The sequence below is a fragment of the Pelophylax lessonae genome (assembly GCF_965119305.1).
Source record: "Pelophylax lessonae genome assembly, chromosome: 1".
Lineage (NCBI taxonomy): Eukaryota > Metazoa > Chordata > Amphibia > Anura > Ranidae > Pelophylax > Pelophylax lessonae.
Window position 1 is genome coordinate 472,006,071 of NC_138768.1, and position 17,463 is coordinate 472,023,533.

Sequence of the window (17,463 nt, forward strand, 5' to 3'; positions counted from 1 at the left end):
GGGAACCATGAATGCCAACATATACTGTGACATACTGAAGCAGAGCATGATCCCCTTCCTTCAGAGACGGGACCGCAGGGCAGTATTCCAACATGATAACCCCAAACACACCTCCAAGACAGCCACTGCCTTGCTAAAAACGCTATTGAGCACCTGTTGGGCATCCTCATACAGAAGGCGGAGGAGCACAAGGTCTCCAACATCCACCAGCTCCATGATGTCATCATGGAGGAGTGGAAGAGGACTCAAGTGACAACTTGTGAAGCTCTGCTGAACTCTATGCACAAGAGGGTTAAGGCAGTGCTGGAAAATAATGGTGGCCACACAAAATATTGACACTTTGAGCCCAAAAACACAGTGGTGATCAAATATCCCCAAAAGAAAGCCATTTGTGTGAAAAAAGGACATAATTTTGGTGTTACCAGTTAAAGTAGCGCAGTGCAGAATAGCAAAAAAATGACCTTGTTAGGAAGGGGGGTAAAACCTTCCGGAGGTCAATCAGTTAAAATCAGTAACAAACACTAAAGCATCAGTTAAGGAACGAATCTGTGAACATTACTTGTCATTTTTAAAATGATTAAATAAGTGATAAGCACAAGCTTGGAGACAAAGTTTCAAAAAGTGACTGACTGATTAGATTTCTTATGACATCTTATCCACACTTAAACCAGAAGGGGTTTCTTTCTATATTAATAGTAAAATAATCTTCTCCTTTGTATAACCCTTCTGATAAAAACAGTTAGGGGCATATTTATAAAGCAGACAATGTGATTTTCACCAAATGTTTACTGGTGGTGAATCAATCAATCACTTTAAAAATATGCCAGTAGGGGTTACAGACAGTGAATGTTGGGAACATGTCAAAATTACGTTTAAAGCAGAAGTAAACCTCCTATTTTTCAGCCAAGGAAGCTGCCATCTTGGCCTCTGTTTAATCTTCAACTGCCATAATGTACATGTGATCAGTTATGACACCAGCCATTGGATGGTTTGACAGTTAAGAGCACAACTAATGTGACAATTACATTCCCGACACATGGCGGAAAACTTAACTGTTAAAATAGATGTGTTTACTTTCGCTTTAAAATGGTTGTAAACCGTTGCATATACCCAGTGAAGTGACTGGCCTCAGATTATACAGAGATGAAAGAAATGCTCCTACATAAGTTTTACTTGTTTATCTGCGTCTTCGCTTCTCTAAAGCCATTTAAAATTGCAGAATTGCAATAAAATCCTTGTTTATCTGTTAGCATCACAGAGGAGGGGGGTGGAAAGCTGCAATTACAATGTGTGAGAGCTGATTGGAGGAAAGTAACACACCCCCCTTCAGAGATGGCACAGGAACGAAGGAAGGATACAGAGCAGAGTTCTGAATAGACAAACTGTGTGCAGAGCTCTCCTCCCTTTCCCAATTTTTTCTCATGAAGTGTCAGGAAAACTTCTTAGAAGTGACACATGCTGATCACAGAGGAACGAAGCACTGGAGAGAAACGACACTTAGAGCTTTGGAGACAGACAAGTAAACACTACAGATATATGTGCCCAGTTCAGATTTCATGACTGAGGTTTACAACCACTTTAAGAAACATGTCCCTTAATTAGACAATTTTACCAAAGTCAATAAATTTAGGTGTAAATCCAATTATTGTACACTTACAAATGCATGAAAAATGTGAATAAAAAAACTATTTTTTTTTATTCTCGAAGAAAACCGATGGACACTGCAGTAGGCTGCACTAGCATCTGTTGGCCAAAGGCTTATTTTAACAATTATTTGGTCCCCCAATTTTCAGTGATGACCAGAGTGGTCAGTGACAGCCAGAATTGAAAGCCACCAGCCATGCAAAGTATCAGCGGATAGCTTTCAAAACACAAAACATTTGTTAACCTATTCTTAATGTGGGGTCTGAGGATGGATAACGTGCAGACTGAGCATGAAGGGGTTAAGGAAAACCTATGCAGAGAAAAATATGGAGACCTATTGCTGAACTTCTGGATATGCTACAAAGCCTCTGACTTTGGTACTGGGTCACTTGTAACATGAATGTTACCTTACAAAGTCAGACTGACTGAAAATTTTTGTTTTAATACTTGTTCCAGGTTAGTTACTTTAGGAAGCATTGAATTTATTAGATAGGATACTTACTTGACTAAAATTGCAAAATGTCCTGCCTTAAGACCACCTGGCACTGATGCATTTCACCATTATGGACTTGCTATTAAAATGGCTGTAAAGTCATATCCATTATATTCTTTTATCCTCTCAGTTTTAGGAACATATATTACAGTGTGTGTTTTTTTTTTTTTTAATTATAAAGCAAAATACCCTCCATTGCCTAGCTCTGCTATGTGGTCACATGTCCTCCCTCTGCTCTCCTTCTCGATCTAAGGAGTACAGTAGAAGGGGATGAAATGCCCCATTGATGTATACAAGCTTGCAGAGGGAGGACACGTGACCACATAGCAGAGCTGAGCAAAGAAAGTATTTTGCTCTCGAATTTTAAGATAACAAAAAAAAAAAAAAAACACACGCACTGTACTTAATAGGTTTCTGAGAGGTTAAAAGTATACAATAGATGTTACTTTACCAAAAGGAAAAGGAGCAGCTGCAGCAGAATACTCATTTAAAGGCAGAGAGGGGAAGGGCAGGGAGCATATCGGCTTCGCAGTTCATACACAGAAAACCAAAATGACAGATTAAAGGGGAAGGGGAGGGGGAAGATGGACGTGCCGTGTAGAGAGCAGGATGATAGAGGCACATAAATCTGACCACACTATCAGGAATCAGCAGCCATGATAAGCCTGGTCAGTACACTCAAAAGGAACACAGAAACAGGCAGCATCAACCAGGTATTGTAGAACATAATTGGAACATACATATTGTGTTTACGATGTGGCTTTTGTTTTCGTATTTCAATAAAACTTATGGAAAAAAAAAAAAAAAAGAGAAAAACAAAAAGGTAAAAAAGGACATGGCAAAAGGCACTGTGCTATAGCTCGTGCCTTAAAGGGACATGGGCATGCCTTTTTTTTTTTTTTTTTTTTTAGGGTTACAAGCACTTTACGCCCATTGGTTTTCTGGTCTACACTGCTCAACGTGAGGACACGCTTGTGGGTAAGCAACTGACACAGAAGAGTATATTGACAATCTGAGCTACTTTTCATATATAAAAACATTTTTTTTTTTCCCCACTGTTTATGCAAGATGGCTTTCTCTTATGTGCACTGAGTATATTTACCCACACAAACCCCACACTTTCACAGTGTTAGCAAGATCTTTGGTCAAAGCCAATCACGAGTATAAGGTAACTTGATGAGCATGTGGTATACAGCTGGAACTGTGTTACATATCTGGCCAAACATGATACAATTTTTTTTCCAATTTTCTTGATATTTACCTTCAACTATGTAGTACAAAGGCCTGCCTAATTGGATACAAGTGAAAGTGTTGTTTAGCTTTGACCTCATATTATGTGGTTTGTGGTAAATCTAACATAAAATTGTACAAGAAAATTGAACATGTATGGCCAGCCTAAACACTGTCAAAATTTGGCAGTGCTCCTGAATAGTAGAAGCATGCTGCCTGAAAAAAAATATACAACAATAATGGCATTATAGAACATGCAGCAGCACACTGTTAAAGTGCCACATGCTGCAAACAATTTTGAAGAGAAGAGGTGCCACAGATTCCATATTTGTGAGTGCTCTCTATCCTAATTTGTCTCACTGTTTTCTAGACGGCGTAGACTCTTTCTCCCTTTGGCCTTTGGAGTCAGGTCAGAGTTGCGGATGGCACGATTTATGTAGTACTGCTTCCGTTTAGCAGCATAGACTTTCTTAGAAGGAGAATTTGGCAGTGGTGGGAGGCAGTCCTCTATTAACCTGTGATAAATAAAATACAGAGAATTAGCTGGGATTTAGGATCACATATCAAATATAAAAAAAAAAAAAAAAAAAAAACGCTAGATACAAAGACCATGTTAAAGTAAGAAGGACAGACCAACCATTAAACTGACTTATCTTCTCATGGCCCTTTATGTTCTTGGTCACAAATTGCTGAGTAAATAGCTTTGATCAGTGTTTTCTTCCTGCAATCGTGGCCGCAAAGCCCTGGGTCCTCTACCCTTCTGATTTGGCTGCGTTTGCTTTTGGGAGGAGACTGTCCTCCCCCTCGACAACAGATAGAGCAGGCTGGTGGTGGGATCAATGTTTTATTCCCGTTGCCTAAGCATCCCCATGGCAAAAAGCTGACAATTTGCAGTCACTTAATCGCATATATAAAACATTGAAAAAAAAGGAATTTCGTTGATTAAGCGAATTGTGATAAAGGGAATCGAGGGCCATGGGGAGAAAAGGTGAGGGAATACTTAACCACTTAAGGACCGGGCCTATTTCTTGTTGTTTACAAGTTAAAATCAGTTTTTTTTTTTTTTTGCTAGAAAACTACTAAGAACCCCCAAACATTATATATTTTTTTTTAGTAGAGACCCTGGATAATAAAATGGAGATCGTTGCAATATTTTTTATCACACCAGCTTCCAAACGCAATGTTTTTGGAAACAATTCACCTTTTTGAATAAAAAAAAAAAAATAAGAAAAAACAGTAAAGTTAGCCCAATTTGTTGCTATAATGTGAAAGATAATGTTACGCCGAGTAAATAGATACCAAACATGTCATGCTTCAAGATTGCGAACGCTCGTTGAATGGCGACTAACATTGGTACTTAAAAATCCCCATAGGCGACACTTTTAAAATTTCTACAGGTTACCAGCTTAGAGTTACAGAGGAGTAAAAATGATTGCTCTCGCTCTAACGATCGCAGCGATACCTCACATGTGTGGTTTGAACACCGTTTACATATGTTGGCTGGACTTGCGTATGCGTTCACTTCTGCGTGCGAGCTAAAAGGGACAGAGCGCTTTAATTTTTTTTTTCTATTTATTTTATCTATTTTTTTATTTCTACAGTTTTTTTTTTTTTTATCATTTTTATTCCTATTACAAGGAATGTAAACGTCCCTTGTAATAGAAATAAGCATTACAGGACCTCTTTATTGTGAGATCTGGGGGGTCAAAAAGACCTCAGACCTCACAACTACACAAAAAAAAAAAATTGTCTCTTTAAATCGGTTGCTAGGAGACAACGTTTGGTGTCGCTCTGGTCCTGCAAGACCATAGAGTCGAGTGGGGGCCATCTTGCCCTCACTCGACTCCCTGTCTGTGAGAAGCGGTAAGCGGGGAAAACTACCGGGAATTGGCGGGAGGGGGCACCTCTTCCATGGCACCGCAGGGAAGATCACGCTGCAAATCCGCCGCTGGGACCACCCTTATCTGAAAGAGGACTGCCCGCCGTTTCGAAAAATACTGGGGTTATGGTAGCTATCTGCTGCCATAACCCCGGGATTTAACGTCAAAGTACCAACGTAAATCGACGGTGGGCGGTCAGTAAGTGGTTAAAGCGGAACTTCACCCAAAAAGGGAAGTTCTGCTTGTTTGCATCCCCCCACTGCCCCTCTCCTTCCCCTGCAGTCCTCTGGGACACATCACAGGTTTCAGAAGGCTACGGGACCATTAACAAGGCACACAGTGGCTCGTGCATGAGCAGTAGGAAACAGGTAGTGAAGCCGTGAGGCTTCACTGCCTGTTTCCCTTACTTGAGATTTCAGTGTCTGCACTTGAATTGAAGAATCAGCTCGGGTGATTGGATCGCTGGATCCCTGGACAGGTACGTATCCTTATAGTTAAAGTCAGCAGCTACAGTATATTTTTTTTTTTTGAGGTGAGCCGGGAACTCCTCTTTAAAATGTCAATTTGATAGGTTAGCCTTTCCCTCTACTTTACAATGGATTTATTTCCCTCTACTATAGATAAATGATGGTTAATAAATTTGTCTGCCTGCTTAGATCTAAACATTTGTATTCATACTGAAAAAGCAAGATAAATCAAAAAACACACATTTTCAGCAATAGCAGGAACAATAATAAAAATGATTGTTGAGGTTATTAAAAAGGCGCATACAAAAATGTTAAATATGGTTTTCAAAACAACCATTTGATCTGAATCTGACCATACTAAACATTTACCACCATATACTCTAAAAGCCAGACATTTTAGGAAGGCACTCGAAGAAATATTCAGCCTCATGCACACTGGACGTTATAAAAACGCCAGTAGTGATAGCTGTAGCATGAGTTTTGCAGCGTTTTTGCAGTAGGGTTTTTCAGTGTTTAGCGTTAGCAATTTTTAGCCAAACTATCACACAAAAGATTGTGGCTCAAACCCAGAAACGCTGAATAGCCATGTTTTTCAGAGTTAGGGTCCTTTCACACGGGCAGTCCATATGCCCGTTTTTCCTCCCATCCGTTTGCGGATGAAAAACTGACATAATGTAGGTCTATGGGATTGCGGACGTTAGCGGATGACCATCAGCTGACATCCGTTTTGCGTCCATTCCATTCAGATCCGTTTTTTGAGACGGAAGAGAACCCTATTTTTCTTCCGTTTAAAAAACGGAACGGACGCAAAAACGGATGTCAGCTGTGTCATCCGCTAACGTCCGCAATCCCATAGACTTACATTATGTCCGTATATCATCCAAAAAGATGCGATGAAAAACGGACATATGGAATGGACACCTACAAAAGTGCATCCGTTTAAAAAAAAAAAAGTGACTGAACGGATAAAAAAAAACTGAACTGACTGTGTGAAAGGATCCTTAGGGCTCTTTCACACAGCCGCTCCCTGTGTCCGCAAATCATCCTATTTTTTTGCGGATGATTTGCGGACATAATGTATGTCTATGGCATTGCGGATGTCAGCGGAATACCATCCGCTGACATCTGATTTTCTTCCTTTCAGTTCTGTTCCCTTTTTTGGAACGGAACAGAACCCTATTTTTCCTCCGTTCAAAAAAACGGAAAGGAAGGAAAAAAAAAAAAATCGGATGTCAGCGGTGTCACCCGCTGACATCCGCAATGCCCATAGACTTACATTATGTCCGCATATCATCCGCAAACGGATGGGATGATATGCGGACATACGGAGTGGATGACAAATGTCATCCGCTCCGTGAAAAAAAAAAAAAAAAAGTCCCGCAGTGGAGCTTTCACACGGAGCGGCCGTGTGAAAGAGCCCTTAGAGTGTTCTTATAACTGAAAAACTTCTCTTCAACCCACTAGTTTTGGATTTTTTTCCAGCCAGAAAACGCCCCTGCCAAAAAACACTGATAACAGCCTATGTGTGTGCATGGACACATAGGATAACATGCTGGAGAGTTTACTGGCTGCAGAAAAAAAGCCTGAAGCTGTAAAAAACATCCAGTGTGCATGAGGCCTTATGTATCAAGCAAAGATATCACACCAGGGAGAATGAACAATAAAAGCTCCACTTTATATATAAAAGGAGCGCATGTATAAGTGCACATAAATCAATCATAATACATGGTACATTACCAATCTGCACTGTACCCAATAAATAATTCTAAAATAACGTATGATAAAATCTATACATATATTCATCTCAAAATGCATAATAGGATGAACGTGGTTGGGAACATTAAAAAATATCTTAATATATATTAAAAAGTCGGAAATGACGAAACGCGTCAGAGCATGAACCTTACGGCGACCGGAAGTGCACGGGTGACACGAGCAGCGGCTTTGAAAGTCCATGATACCAGCGTGGAGAGGGTGAGGAGGATCTACATTGCCCACAACGGCACCCGTAGCACTATGAGAGATTGAAGGTTTATTGCAATCTTACGTTTGTGAGTGATATTTTAATCGGGGTTTGTTTGGAATAAAATCTGTTTGGTTGAAACAATATCACGCTAGTGCGGTTCCTTCTTTCCCCTTTATGTGTGCTATTTGAGCAATTATCGAGAGGAAAAGGGACACAGGAGACCAGCAGTGATTGATGTCCAGTAACAGCAGCAGCAGTCGTTTCTAAGTGGGATCCAGTACACATAAGCTTGATTGCCTGTCCTATGCGAATAGGTGGGCCAGAGGTGATCCCTATTTGGTGCATAGGACTACTGCTAGATAACTCACACCCCTTGATGTTTGGAATGGATGTCTTTACAAGATACCAATGTTTGGACGTTTAAGGACTTGATTATATCTTGACTAGACTCATGTTGGATGATTCATGTCATTTCCCTCTTTTATATCAGCGCTACTTATGCCATTTTCATTTGATGCAGCTGACTAGCTTTTAAATAACATGGCGGTTGAATAGAAGTCAGTGGATCGACTTCTGTTCAACTGCAGTGGCCACAGATGAATTGAAATCCAGCCTTTCCCTGCTGAATCGGATGGATTTTGATCCATTCATGGCCACCTTAAGGGCCATGATCCGCCGATCCCTGCTGAGCCGGCGGATGACAGCTCCGTCTCCGCTTGCAGTGCGGAGAGGGAGGTGTCATAGCTCCCGCTGCTCTCTATGGGGGATCGGATGAGAGCAGACTGCTTGTCCGCTCTCATCCGATCCGATCCCTGACGGATGGAAAAATAGGGTTTCCATCCATCCGGATTTCACGGACAGGATCGGATGCGGGTGGCAGCGGACATGTCTCCGCTGACATCCGCTGCTCCATAGGGCTGAATGGGACATCCAATCAGATCCGCCTAAAAAACTGACAGGCGGATCTGATCGGAACACCCGTGTGAAAGAGCCCTAAGACTACATTTGTCCACGGGTAATAAAACTACTGTGCAGTTTAAAAGAAAGAATTAACAGTAGTGCCAGTCTAGGGCTGGGCGATTTTGCCTAAAAAAAAATCTTCGATTTTTAAAGAAAAATTCGAGTTTCGATTCGATTTTCGATTTTTTTTTCAATGCACTTAAAAAATGAATGCAGACATCAGATATAGTGTCAAAAGTGCAACTTTATAAAGTGCTTGTAGACTGTCTTGCTGAAGAAAGCATAGTAGAGTTCTATTGGAGTGAGTAGTAAATAGAGTGATTGTTGACTGTCCTAAGCAATGTAGAATGTTTGATGACGGTCTTGCTGGAGAGAGCAGTATAGAATTCTATTGGAGAGAGCAGTATAGAGTCTGTAGACCGACTTTGTGGAGAGAGCAGAATACAGTTCTTTGTGACTGTCCTGCTGGAGAGACTGGACTGATTATTCCAATCAGAAGGGAGAAGAAACTGATGATTTATGAAGGCCTTGTATGGCCACCATAAGGGCTTCTTTACACTAGCTAGAGGCAAGGACTCCTCTGAAAAGTGATCTGTACTTTTCAGAAGTGTTGAATAGGCAGTGAGGCGATAGGATGCCATTTTTATCCCCTAAATGTCACACTCCTGTGTCCCGCAAACACTGCATTGGACATGAATGGGTCTCGAATTCCTGGCAGCAGCAAAGGTCAAACACGACAGTAGGCAATTCCTGGTGTGACCGCAAAACACTGCGACTGCAGCATATGTACACCCCCCCCCACCTCCCCAGCGACTGCAGCTAAAAGTGGAGCGGTACAAACCTGGCTTAACAACGTGATTTTACTGCACCCCTCCCTGTAAACAAGACTGAGTGTTATATCAGAGCAAACCTGAACAATCCATTCAGTCTGCATCCAATCAGTCACACCCACTACACAGCTGAAGGGAGATACAAAGGAGACTGTACTGTGTATAGCAGATACAGTCTATACAATCTGATTGTACAATCTCTCTTAGATCATCCAACACCAGGCACAAGGATCTGCCTGACTGTATAGAGATGGATAGGCCAGGTCCTCATATTATACAGATTCAGTAGATCTGAAATTTGATTGTACAATCAGATTGTGACAGGTGGGGTGACCCTACGGAGACTCGGTAGATCTGAGGTTGCCTGTACGCATTAGGTGACCCTAAAGGAGACTGTACAGAGTCTATACAATCTTATTGTACGATCTCCTGTAGGCTCTCCCCACTGTTCACACCATCAGCTTGAGATCTACTGGATGTATGTATGTATGTATGTATGTATGTAATAGAAGGACCTACCTACTCCATCTCACCCACCTCCATACAAGCAGGCCTGCCCTGGCACTACATACTTATAACAGAGATCATACAATCAGATAGTAAGGTGTGTGAGCTGACCATGCAATCTGATCGTACGATTTGCAGCAGGGAAGAATTCATGTGGCAGAGGAAGACCCACAGTGATCTGCAGAGGGTGGAGGGAGGACTTCGCCTCTCCTGTACACATGGGAGGAGAGGACCAGGCTGGCCGGATGCTGTCCGGAGGAGTATGCAGGTTACACCAGCCCGGGACTTTCTCGGCCTCCTCCCCGCACACACACACACACGCCGTTCTCTGCTTCCAGCAACAGACGCCTCTGCTTAGCACTCAAAGCTTTACCGCGTCCAATCTCCCCCACACAGATCCTGCACACTGCGCATGCCCACAACAGGACCTCCGTCACACAAACAACCTCCTATCACAGCGCGCCGCAGCCCCTGTACAGACGCACCGCCCACAGCTGACGTCACATCCAGGCGCGGCGGTGGTCCGTTACTGGGGAGTTCGGTTCCTGTGAAAACTCGAGTTTGAAAAAAAAAAAAATAGTTTCACACTAAAAAAAAAAAAAAAAAAAAATAATTCGATAAATCGATTAAATCGATTTATCGCCCAGCCCTAAGTGCCACCTTGTTAAAGGAAGTGCAAAATTAACAGATCCAGTGCTAGGAGCAACATGTTAATAAACCTATTTTATAGGGCAAAAATCAAATGCAAAAACTGCTGTGTTAACAGTAGTCACAGACTGCAACGTATACGTATGTCATTTTTGCCTATAGTTCCACTTTAATGCTTTGTAAATTGAGGAAAAAGAAATGTATTTAAAGTGCACCTGTATTTAATCCCATTTTCTTGTCCTCCCTCTAATATTTTTTATCTCTCCCCAGAGCAAGATAGTGGTATAAACACCGACCGAATTAATAAACATTTTTTCCTTCGTATTCAATTCTTGTCTCAACTATCAATCATATATGACAACACTAAGTCAATCATTGAACAACAGTTATTCATAAGACATTTTTATTTATTAGAGTCCATGTTTGCAAATTTTTTTCGCTTCAATTTTTGTTTGTGCTAATTGGTCTCTACCCAGTTACAAAGGGGATGTAAACCCCAATTTGTTTTCATAAAAATACCAAACATGCCTACACTTACCTGCTCTGTGCAATGCTGCTCTGAGCAGCCTGAGCTTTTTCTGGGATGCCCCGTCGGCACTCCAGGCCCCTCCTCTTCATCAGGTACCCCCACGGAAAGCCGCTTTACCTGGGGGCACCCGCGCAGGCTTGCTCCGGAGTCCTGCTGCTGCGTCCATTGACTCAGACAGCAGGACTCGACCATGTCACTATTAGGGATGATCGAACTTTTGAAAAGTTTGGTTCGACCAGAACACCCGAATTTCAGAAAAGTTTGGGTCGGATTCCAGAACCCCATTGAAATCAATGGGACCCGAACTTCTGGAATAAAAAAACACCATTTTGAAGCCCTAAAACCCAATAAATGCCCCTAAAAAGTGCCTAGGGTTCTGGGTCATGCCCCAGGGACTATTAACCACACAAAAAAAAGTTCTTAAAAATTGTCGTTTTTGATAGAGAGCCAATTATTGAAAAAATTAAAAAAAAAAAAAAAAAAAAAAAAAAAAAGAGATTTCTTTGGATTTAGTGTCTGGGTGGTCTAAAAGGTGTACCTGTGAAGTTTCAGCTCTGTAGCATGTCCAGAACCAGAATTATAGCATACCAAACCTTCAAAAATGACTTTTTTGCTTAACCGCACCTTTCTTTTGCTCCTAATCAACGGCACAGCCAATGTGTATGATGGGGACATAATGCAGTGCCCTGGGAACAAGATTAGAGTTTTTTTTGGAAAAAAGGTGCTGTCTCTTTAAATGTGCATATAATTAATGGGTGTATTTCCACAATGGGGCTATTATTACCAAATGTTTTCAAGAAGTCCAAAGATGTATGCAATTGCACTTTATTTAATGTAAAATGGTGTTTGGTGCACGTTAACTTGAATTCTCACAAGAAACAGACATATATGCACGGATACATTGAGGGTTAGGGTTAGGGGTAGGGGCCACAATGTAGTGCAGAGTGAACAAGATTAGAGATGTTTTGGATGAATACTGTTGTCTCTTGACTTTGAATAGAAGTAAAGGATGCTTAAAAATTGGGCCTTTGGTGGTGCCGACGATGCCTTGACACCATATCCCTATGAAAGTGATGGTAATGAAGGCAATAATTGCCTTTGTAAGGAAAAAAATTACAATGATATGCATCTGTGTGACAGGTGCGCAAAAATTGTTGTTTGGGTGTTGGCGGAGCCATACCACTGTAAGCCCAAAGAGCTGGTGTTGAAGAAGGCGTAAAAATTATGAAGGTGTGCACTTGTGGAACAGGTGCGCAAACATGGTAGTTTTGGTGTTGGCGGAGCCTCCCCACCATAACCCCAAAGAGCTGGCTTTGAAGGAGGCCCAAAAATTGTAAAGGTGTGCACCTGTGGAACAGGTTCGCAAACATGGTAGTTTTTGTTTAGCATAGCCTCCCCACCTTAACCCCAAAGAGCTGGTGTTGAAGGAGGCCCAAAAATTGTAAAGGTGTGCACCTGTGGAACAGGTGCGCAAACATGCTAGTTTTTGTTGTAACCAAAATGAGGTTCTGTGAACGTAAAGAGAATGAGAGGAGGGTTTGAGGGTGGCACCATGGTCCAGGCTTAAACTGAGGCTCAGCTGCCACATCACAATGATAGCCTAGTCTACAAGGTCTGCATCAGGTGCATCAAAGCTTGATATCCACGACTGATTCATTTTGATGAATGTCAAACGGTCGACTGAGTCAGTGGAGAGTCTCGTTCGATGGTCTGTGACGAATCCTCCTGCTGCGCTGAATGCCCGTTCCGATAGGACACTGGAAGCAGGGCAGGCCAACAACTCCATGGCATACTGGGCCAGTTCTGGCCAGTGGTCTAATCTTAAGACCCAGTATGCCAGTGGATCGGCATTGTCACATGAAAAGCCCTCTGTGTCACTTTGTGCCCTCACGTAATCGTCCACCATGTGATGCAGACGCTGTCGATGCAATGTGGCAGCTGAGAGGCCTGGGCGGTGAGGACTAAAAAAAGACCAAAAGGCATCCGTCAACCGCACACCTTCTCCAACGCTCCTCTCGTGACCACCAGTAGAATCCATGGTAGGTTGTCCCCGCCCCTGCACCCTACCGGAGTCCGGGAACGTGTTCACCAGAATCCTCTTGAGACTGTCCTCAAGGGATTTGATCCTGTGGACTCTCTGGGTGGATGGGAAAAGCTCAGAGACTTTAGACTTGTACCGGGGGTCAAGTAGGGTGGCCAACCAATAGTGGTTAGTCTCTTTAATGGCCTTGATTCTGGGGTCCTTTCGCAGGCTCTGAAGCATGATGTTTCCCATGCGTCGGAAATTAGCGAAGGCCTGAGAAGCTGACTCCTCGGGGTCACTCAAAACGACATTATCTTCAACGGGCTCCTCCTCCCAGCCACGCACTACTCCAAAGGGTCCCGAGGGAGTCAAACTAGGCCTTGCAGATTGCCGCATGTCTTCCTCCTCCTCCTCCTCAAACCCTGCAAAAGTTCCCGCAGAATCGTCCTCCTCCTCCTCTTCCACCCCTGGATCCTGCTCGGGCCTCTGGGAGCTAGGCATAATGGGGTCAGGATTCTCAGGATAAAGGGGGCCTTGAGAGGCAAGGAAGTCCTCCTCTTCCTCCTGCTGCTCTGCCTCCAGTGCCCTGTCCATAATGCCACGCAGAGTGTGCTCCAACAAAAACAGTACCGGTAGGGTGTCACTGATGCATGCGCTGTCCTGGCTGACCATCCTTGTGGCCTCCTCAAATGGCGAGAGGACAGCGCATGCATCCTTAATCAAAAGCCACTGCCGTGGTGAAAAGCAGCCCAGGCGCGCAGAGCCAGTGCCGTACTCGCATAGGTATTCATTGAGGGCCCTCTGCTGCGTGTACAGGCGCTGCAGCATAGCCAAGGTGGAGATCCAGCGGGTGGGCATGTCACAGATGAGGCGGTGTACCGGCAGGTGAAACTCGCGCTGCACTTCGGCCAAACGTGCAGTGGCACTGTACGACCGCCTGAAGTGACTGCACACCCTTCTTGCCATCCTTAGCACATCCTGCATTCCCGGGTACGAGTTCAAAAACCGCTGTACCACGAGATTCAGGACATGCGCCAGGCATGGCACATGGGTTAACTTTCCCTGACAAAGGGCGGCCAGGAGGTTTGACCCATTATCAGTAACCACCATCCCTGGTTGCAGCTGGCGTGGTGTCAACCACCTCTGGGCCTGTGCCTGCAGAGCCCCAAGAATCTGAGGGGCAGTGTGCTGCCTGTCCCCTAGACACACAAGCTGCAGCACTGCGTGACACCTTTTGGCCTGAGACATAGAATAGCCCTTTGAACGTTTACGTGGTACCTCATCATATTCAAAGGACCATTCTGCAGAGGAGGGCATGGAGGGAGCAGGAGGGGGTAGAAGTGATCGATCTACCCGGATCAGCGACACCACCAGCTGTTTGCAGACGTGGGGGCAACACTGGCTGCAGCACCGAGCCCTGGCTACAATCCCTTCCGCTGGCAAGCAGTGTCACCCAGTGAGCAGTGACAGAAATGTACCGTCCCTGCCCATGTTTGCTTGACCAAGTGTCAGCCGTCAAATGTATCTTACGGCTGACTGACTTGGCCAGGGACGACACTACATTGCCTTCCACATGTTGGTATAGGGATGGCAGGGACTTACGGGAAAAGTAATGCCGACTTGGCACCTGCCACTGTGGAACTGCACATTTTGCGAAGTCATGGAAGGGAGCAGACTCTACCAGGTTAAATGGTAATAGTTGCAGAGCCAGTAGTTTAGCCAAACTACTGTTTAGACGCTGGGCATGTGGGTGGCGGGGAGTATACATTTTTTTTCGTTCCAGCATGTGTGGAATCGAAATTTGGCGTCTAGATGTTACAGCTGGTGGTGTGCTGGAGGTAGATGCGACACTGCCTGCTATATCATCATCCCCGTCAGTGGAGGCTGCCAACAGGTGACGAGTGACTATAGCAGGGCCAGGAACAGACTGATGTGCAGGTTGAGCAGGTGAAGCAGATGGAGCATGAGGTGGAGCACGAGGAGGACTAGGAGGCCGACTGACCGATCTTTGGCCCTTTTGTGGGTTCTTTAAATGCTCCTGCCAACGGGCCGAGTGGTGGGTTGTCAAATGCCTGTTTAGGCAGCTTGTACCCAGGTGGTTGACATTTTTGCCATGTTTTATACCCTTCTTACAAATCTTGCAGATCGCAACTGTTTTGTCTGCATGAGAGGTCTCAAAAAAGGCCCAGCAAGATGAGGTGTGTATAGTGGCCCGGGAGACAACAGGTGCGGCCTTAGATGGAGCGGGCCGTCTACTCTCCCCTCTTGCTTGCTCTGCCTCCTCCTCAACCTCAGACCCAACATCTGACTCCATCAAAGACTGAGCATCAGGCCTGGCCCGGGAGACAACAGGTGCGGCCTTAGATGGAGCGGGCCGTCTGCTCTCCCCTCTTGTTTGCTCTGCCTCCTCCTCAAACTCAGACCCAACATCAGACTCCATAAAGTACTGAGCATCAGGCTGGAGTAGATGGCCGACACTGTGGTCAAACAGCTCAGCTGACTCCTCTGTCATGTCTGAAACTGGGTCTAAGGGAGGACGTGAAGTGGACATGGACTCATCTGTATTTGTTCTGCCAACTGCAGAAGACTGACCACTTTTCTCTGCCTGGGTCACTGCAGTTGCAGATGATGCCAATGATGAGGGTTTGGTTATATAGTCCATCACCTCCTGTACATACTGTGGACGTATAGCTTGGCCACTGCCGGAGAACAATCCAAATGGTGGCCTAGCTGAGGACTGACCACCACGTCCACCCCTGCCTCTAGACACCCTAGAAGCTGTGCCCCTTTCCGCAGCAGGGCCACGTATGCCTTTTCTTGGTCTACCAGGCATATTGGTCACTGATGCGTTGGCAACTGTGTGCCGTGAAAAACGCACACTGCTATGCGACCCACAGTTGTCGCTGGATACAGCACAGCAGATGCGGGTCACGCACAGTTGCAAAGGCTTTTGTACAGTGCACCTAACGCTTTGAACAACAGGCGTTAAGTAGTCACTGTATTTTGCTGCCTAGCAAGCACGTATACCTGCTGTGATACAGCAGCACTGTGCAACGTGCTCACTAAACAGAACCCTCACACTTTCACTTTCCCTACAGATACTCAATTATTAAATATAACTAATGTAGTACAAAGTTCCCTAACTACACTAGATATCCCTTTCCACTAAATAGAAAGCTCCATACAGCAGAAGACTGACACTGTCCCTTAAGTTTTTTTTTTTTTTTGTAACTCTAAGAACCAGCACAATCGCTGTATCTAACTACACTGGCTGTAAGCTAAATACAATTCTGCTATATGGAGCTTTAGAACCACCCGATATGTAGGAAATGTAGTGTAGCAAAGCAGGAGTCAGAGAACTGCTTCAACTCTCTTCAACAGGATCTGGATAACTGTTCTAGGGGTTAGGCGGGGCCATCTTATATAGTGTGGGGCCTATTCACTCCTGATTGGCCTCTGGTCCCCGTAGTCACGCCAATCACGTTCCTAGGAGACTCCTGCCCCCTCATTGGCTTTCGCAGACGTTTCTGGGCCAATCACGGGCTTTTAAAGCCCAGTTCCTGTCCCAGTGCATTTTGGGCGGTTCTGGTGGCCGAATACCGAACTTTTGCCGCAAAAAGTTCGGTATTCGGCTGAATATCGAACATCCAATGTTCGACCCGAACCAATGGTCGACCCGAACCGTTCGATCATCCTTAGTCACTATGTGCAGTCCTAGCTGGTATACATCCCCTCCTCTGCTATAGGCCTTCAGTTTAGTAACAAGCAGTGTCAAAGTATTAAAACTCTGAGGGGTTGGTGCTGTGTCCGTCAATAAACTCATAGAAATGGATTTTACGGCAAAATCAAAAATCCTATTTTCTCCTTTCGTTCATTGACGGACACAACGCTCCATATTCAGAACCATAGGGACGTTCCCAAGCAGTGCCAAATACATGAGGGGTGGGACAACAAAAAAATCCCAAGGCTAAACACAAGGACCACCGGGAAGGGGGGGGGGGGAACGACAAGATAACGCCGCCAGTTCCGACACCCAACGAGCAGAGGTGACCACCAAAAAAAGCTACCTTCTGAGAAAGCGTAAGCAGAGGGAATCTCCCGAATATTTTCAAAGGGAGGCTTTTGGAGAACAGAGAACCAAGTTTAAATCCCACAGTGGTAGAGGAGACTGCCCCGGCAGAGTCAGGTGTCGAACCCCTTGAATAAAAGTACATACCAGTGAATGCATGGCTGGGGGGGGAAGGTTGCTGGAGAAAAAAAAAAAAAAAAAAAAAAAAAAAAACACT

General features: G+C 44.4%; 1 protein-coding gene across 1 annotated transcript in view; it reads right to left on the bottom strand.

Annotated features, from left to right (window-relative positions):
- R3HDM4 (R3H domain containing 4) overlaps positions 1 to 17,463 on the bottom strand; it is a 105,689-nt gene that overhangs the window by 50,785 nt on the left and 37,441 nt on the right. Inside the window, exon 2 of the mRNA XM_082248002.1 lies at positions 3,728 to 3,882. Coding sequence (XP_082104128.1) covers positions 3,728 to 3,882 — 155 coding nt within the window. The remainder of the gene's footprint in view (positions 1 to 3,727; positions 3,883 to 17,463) is intronic.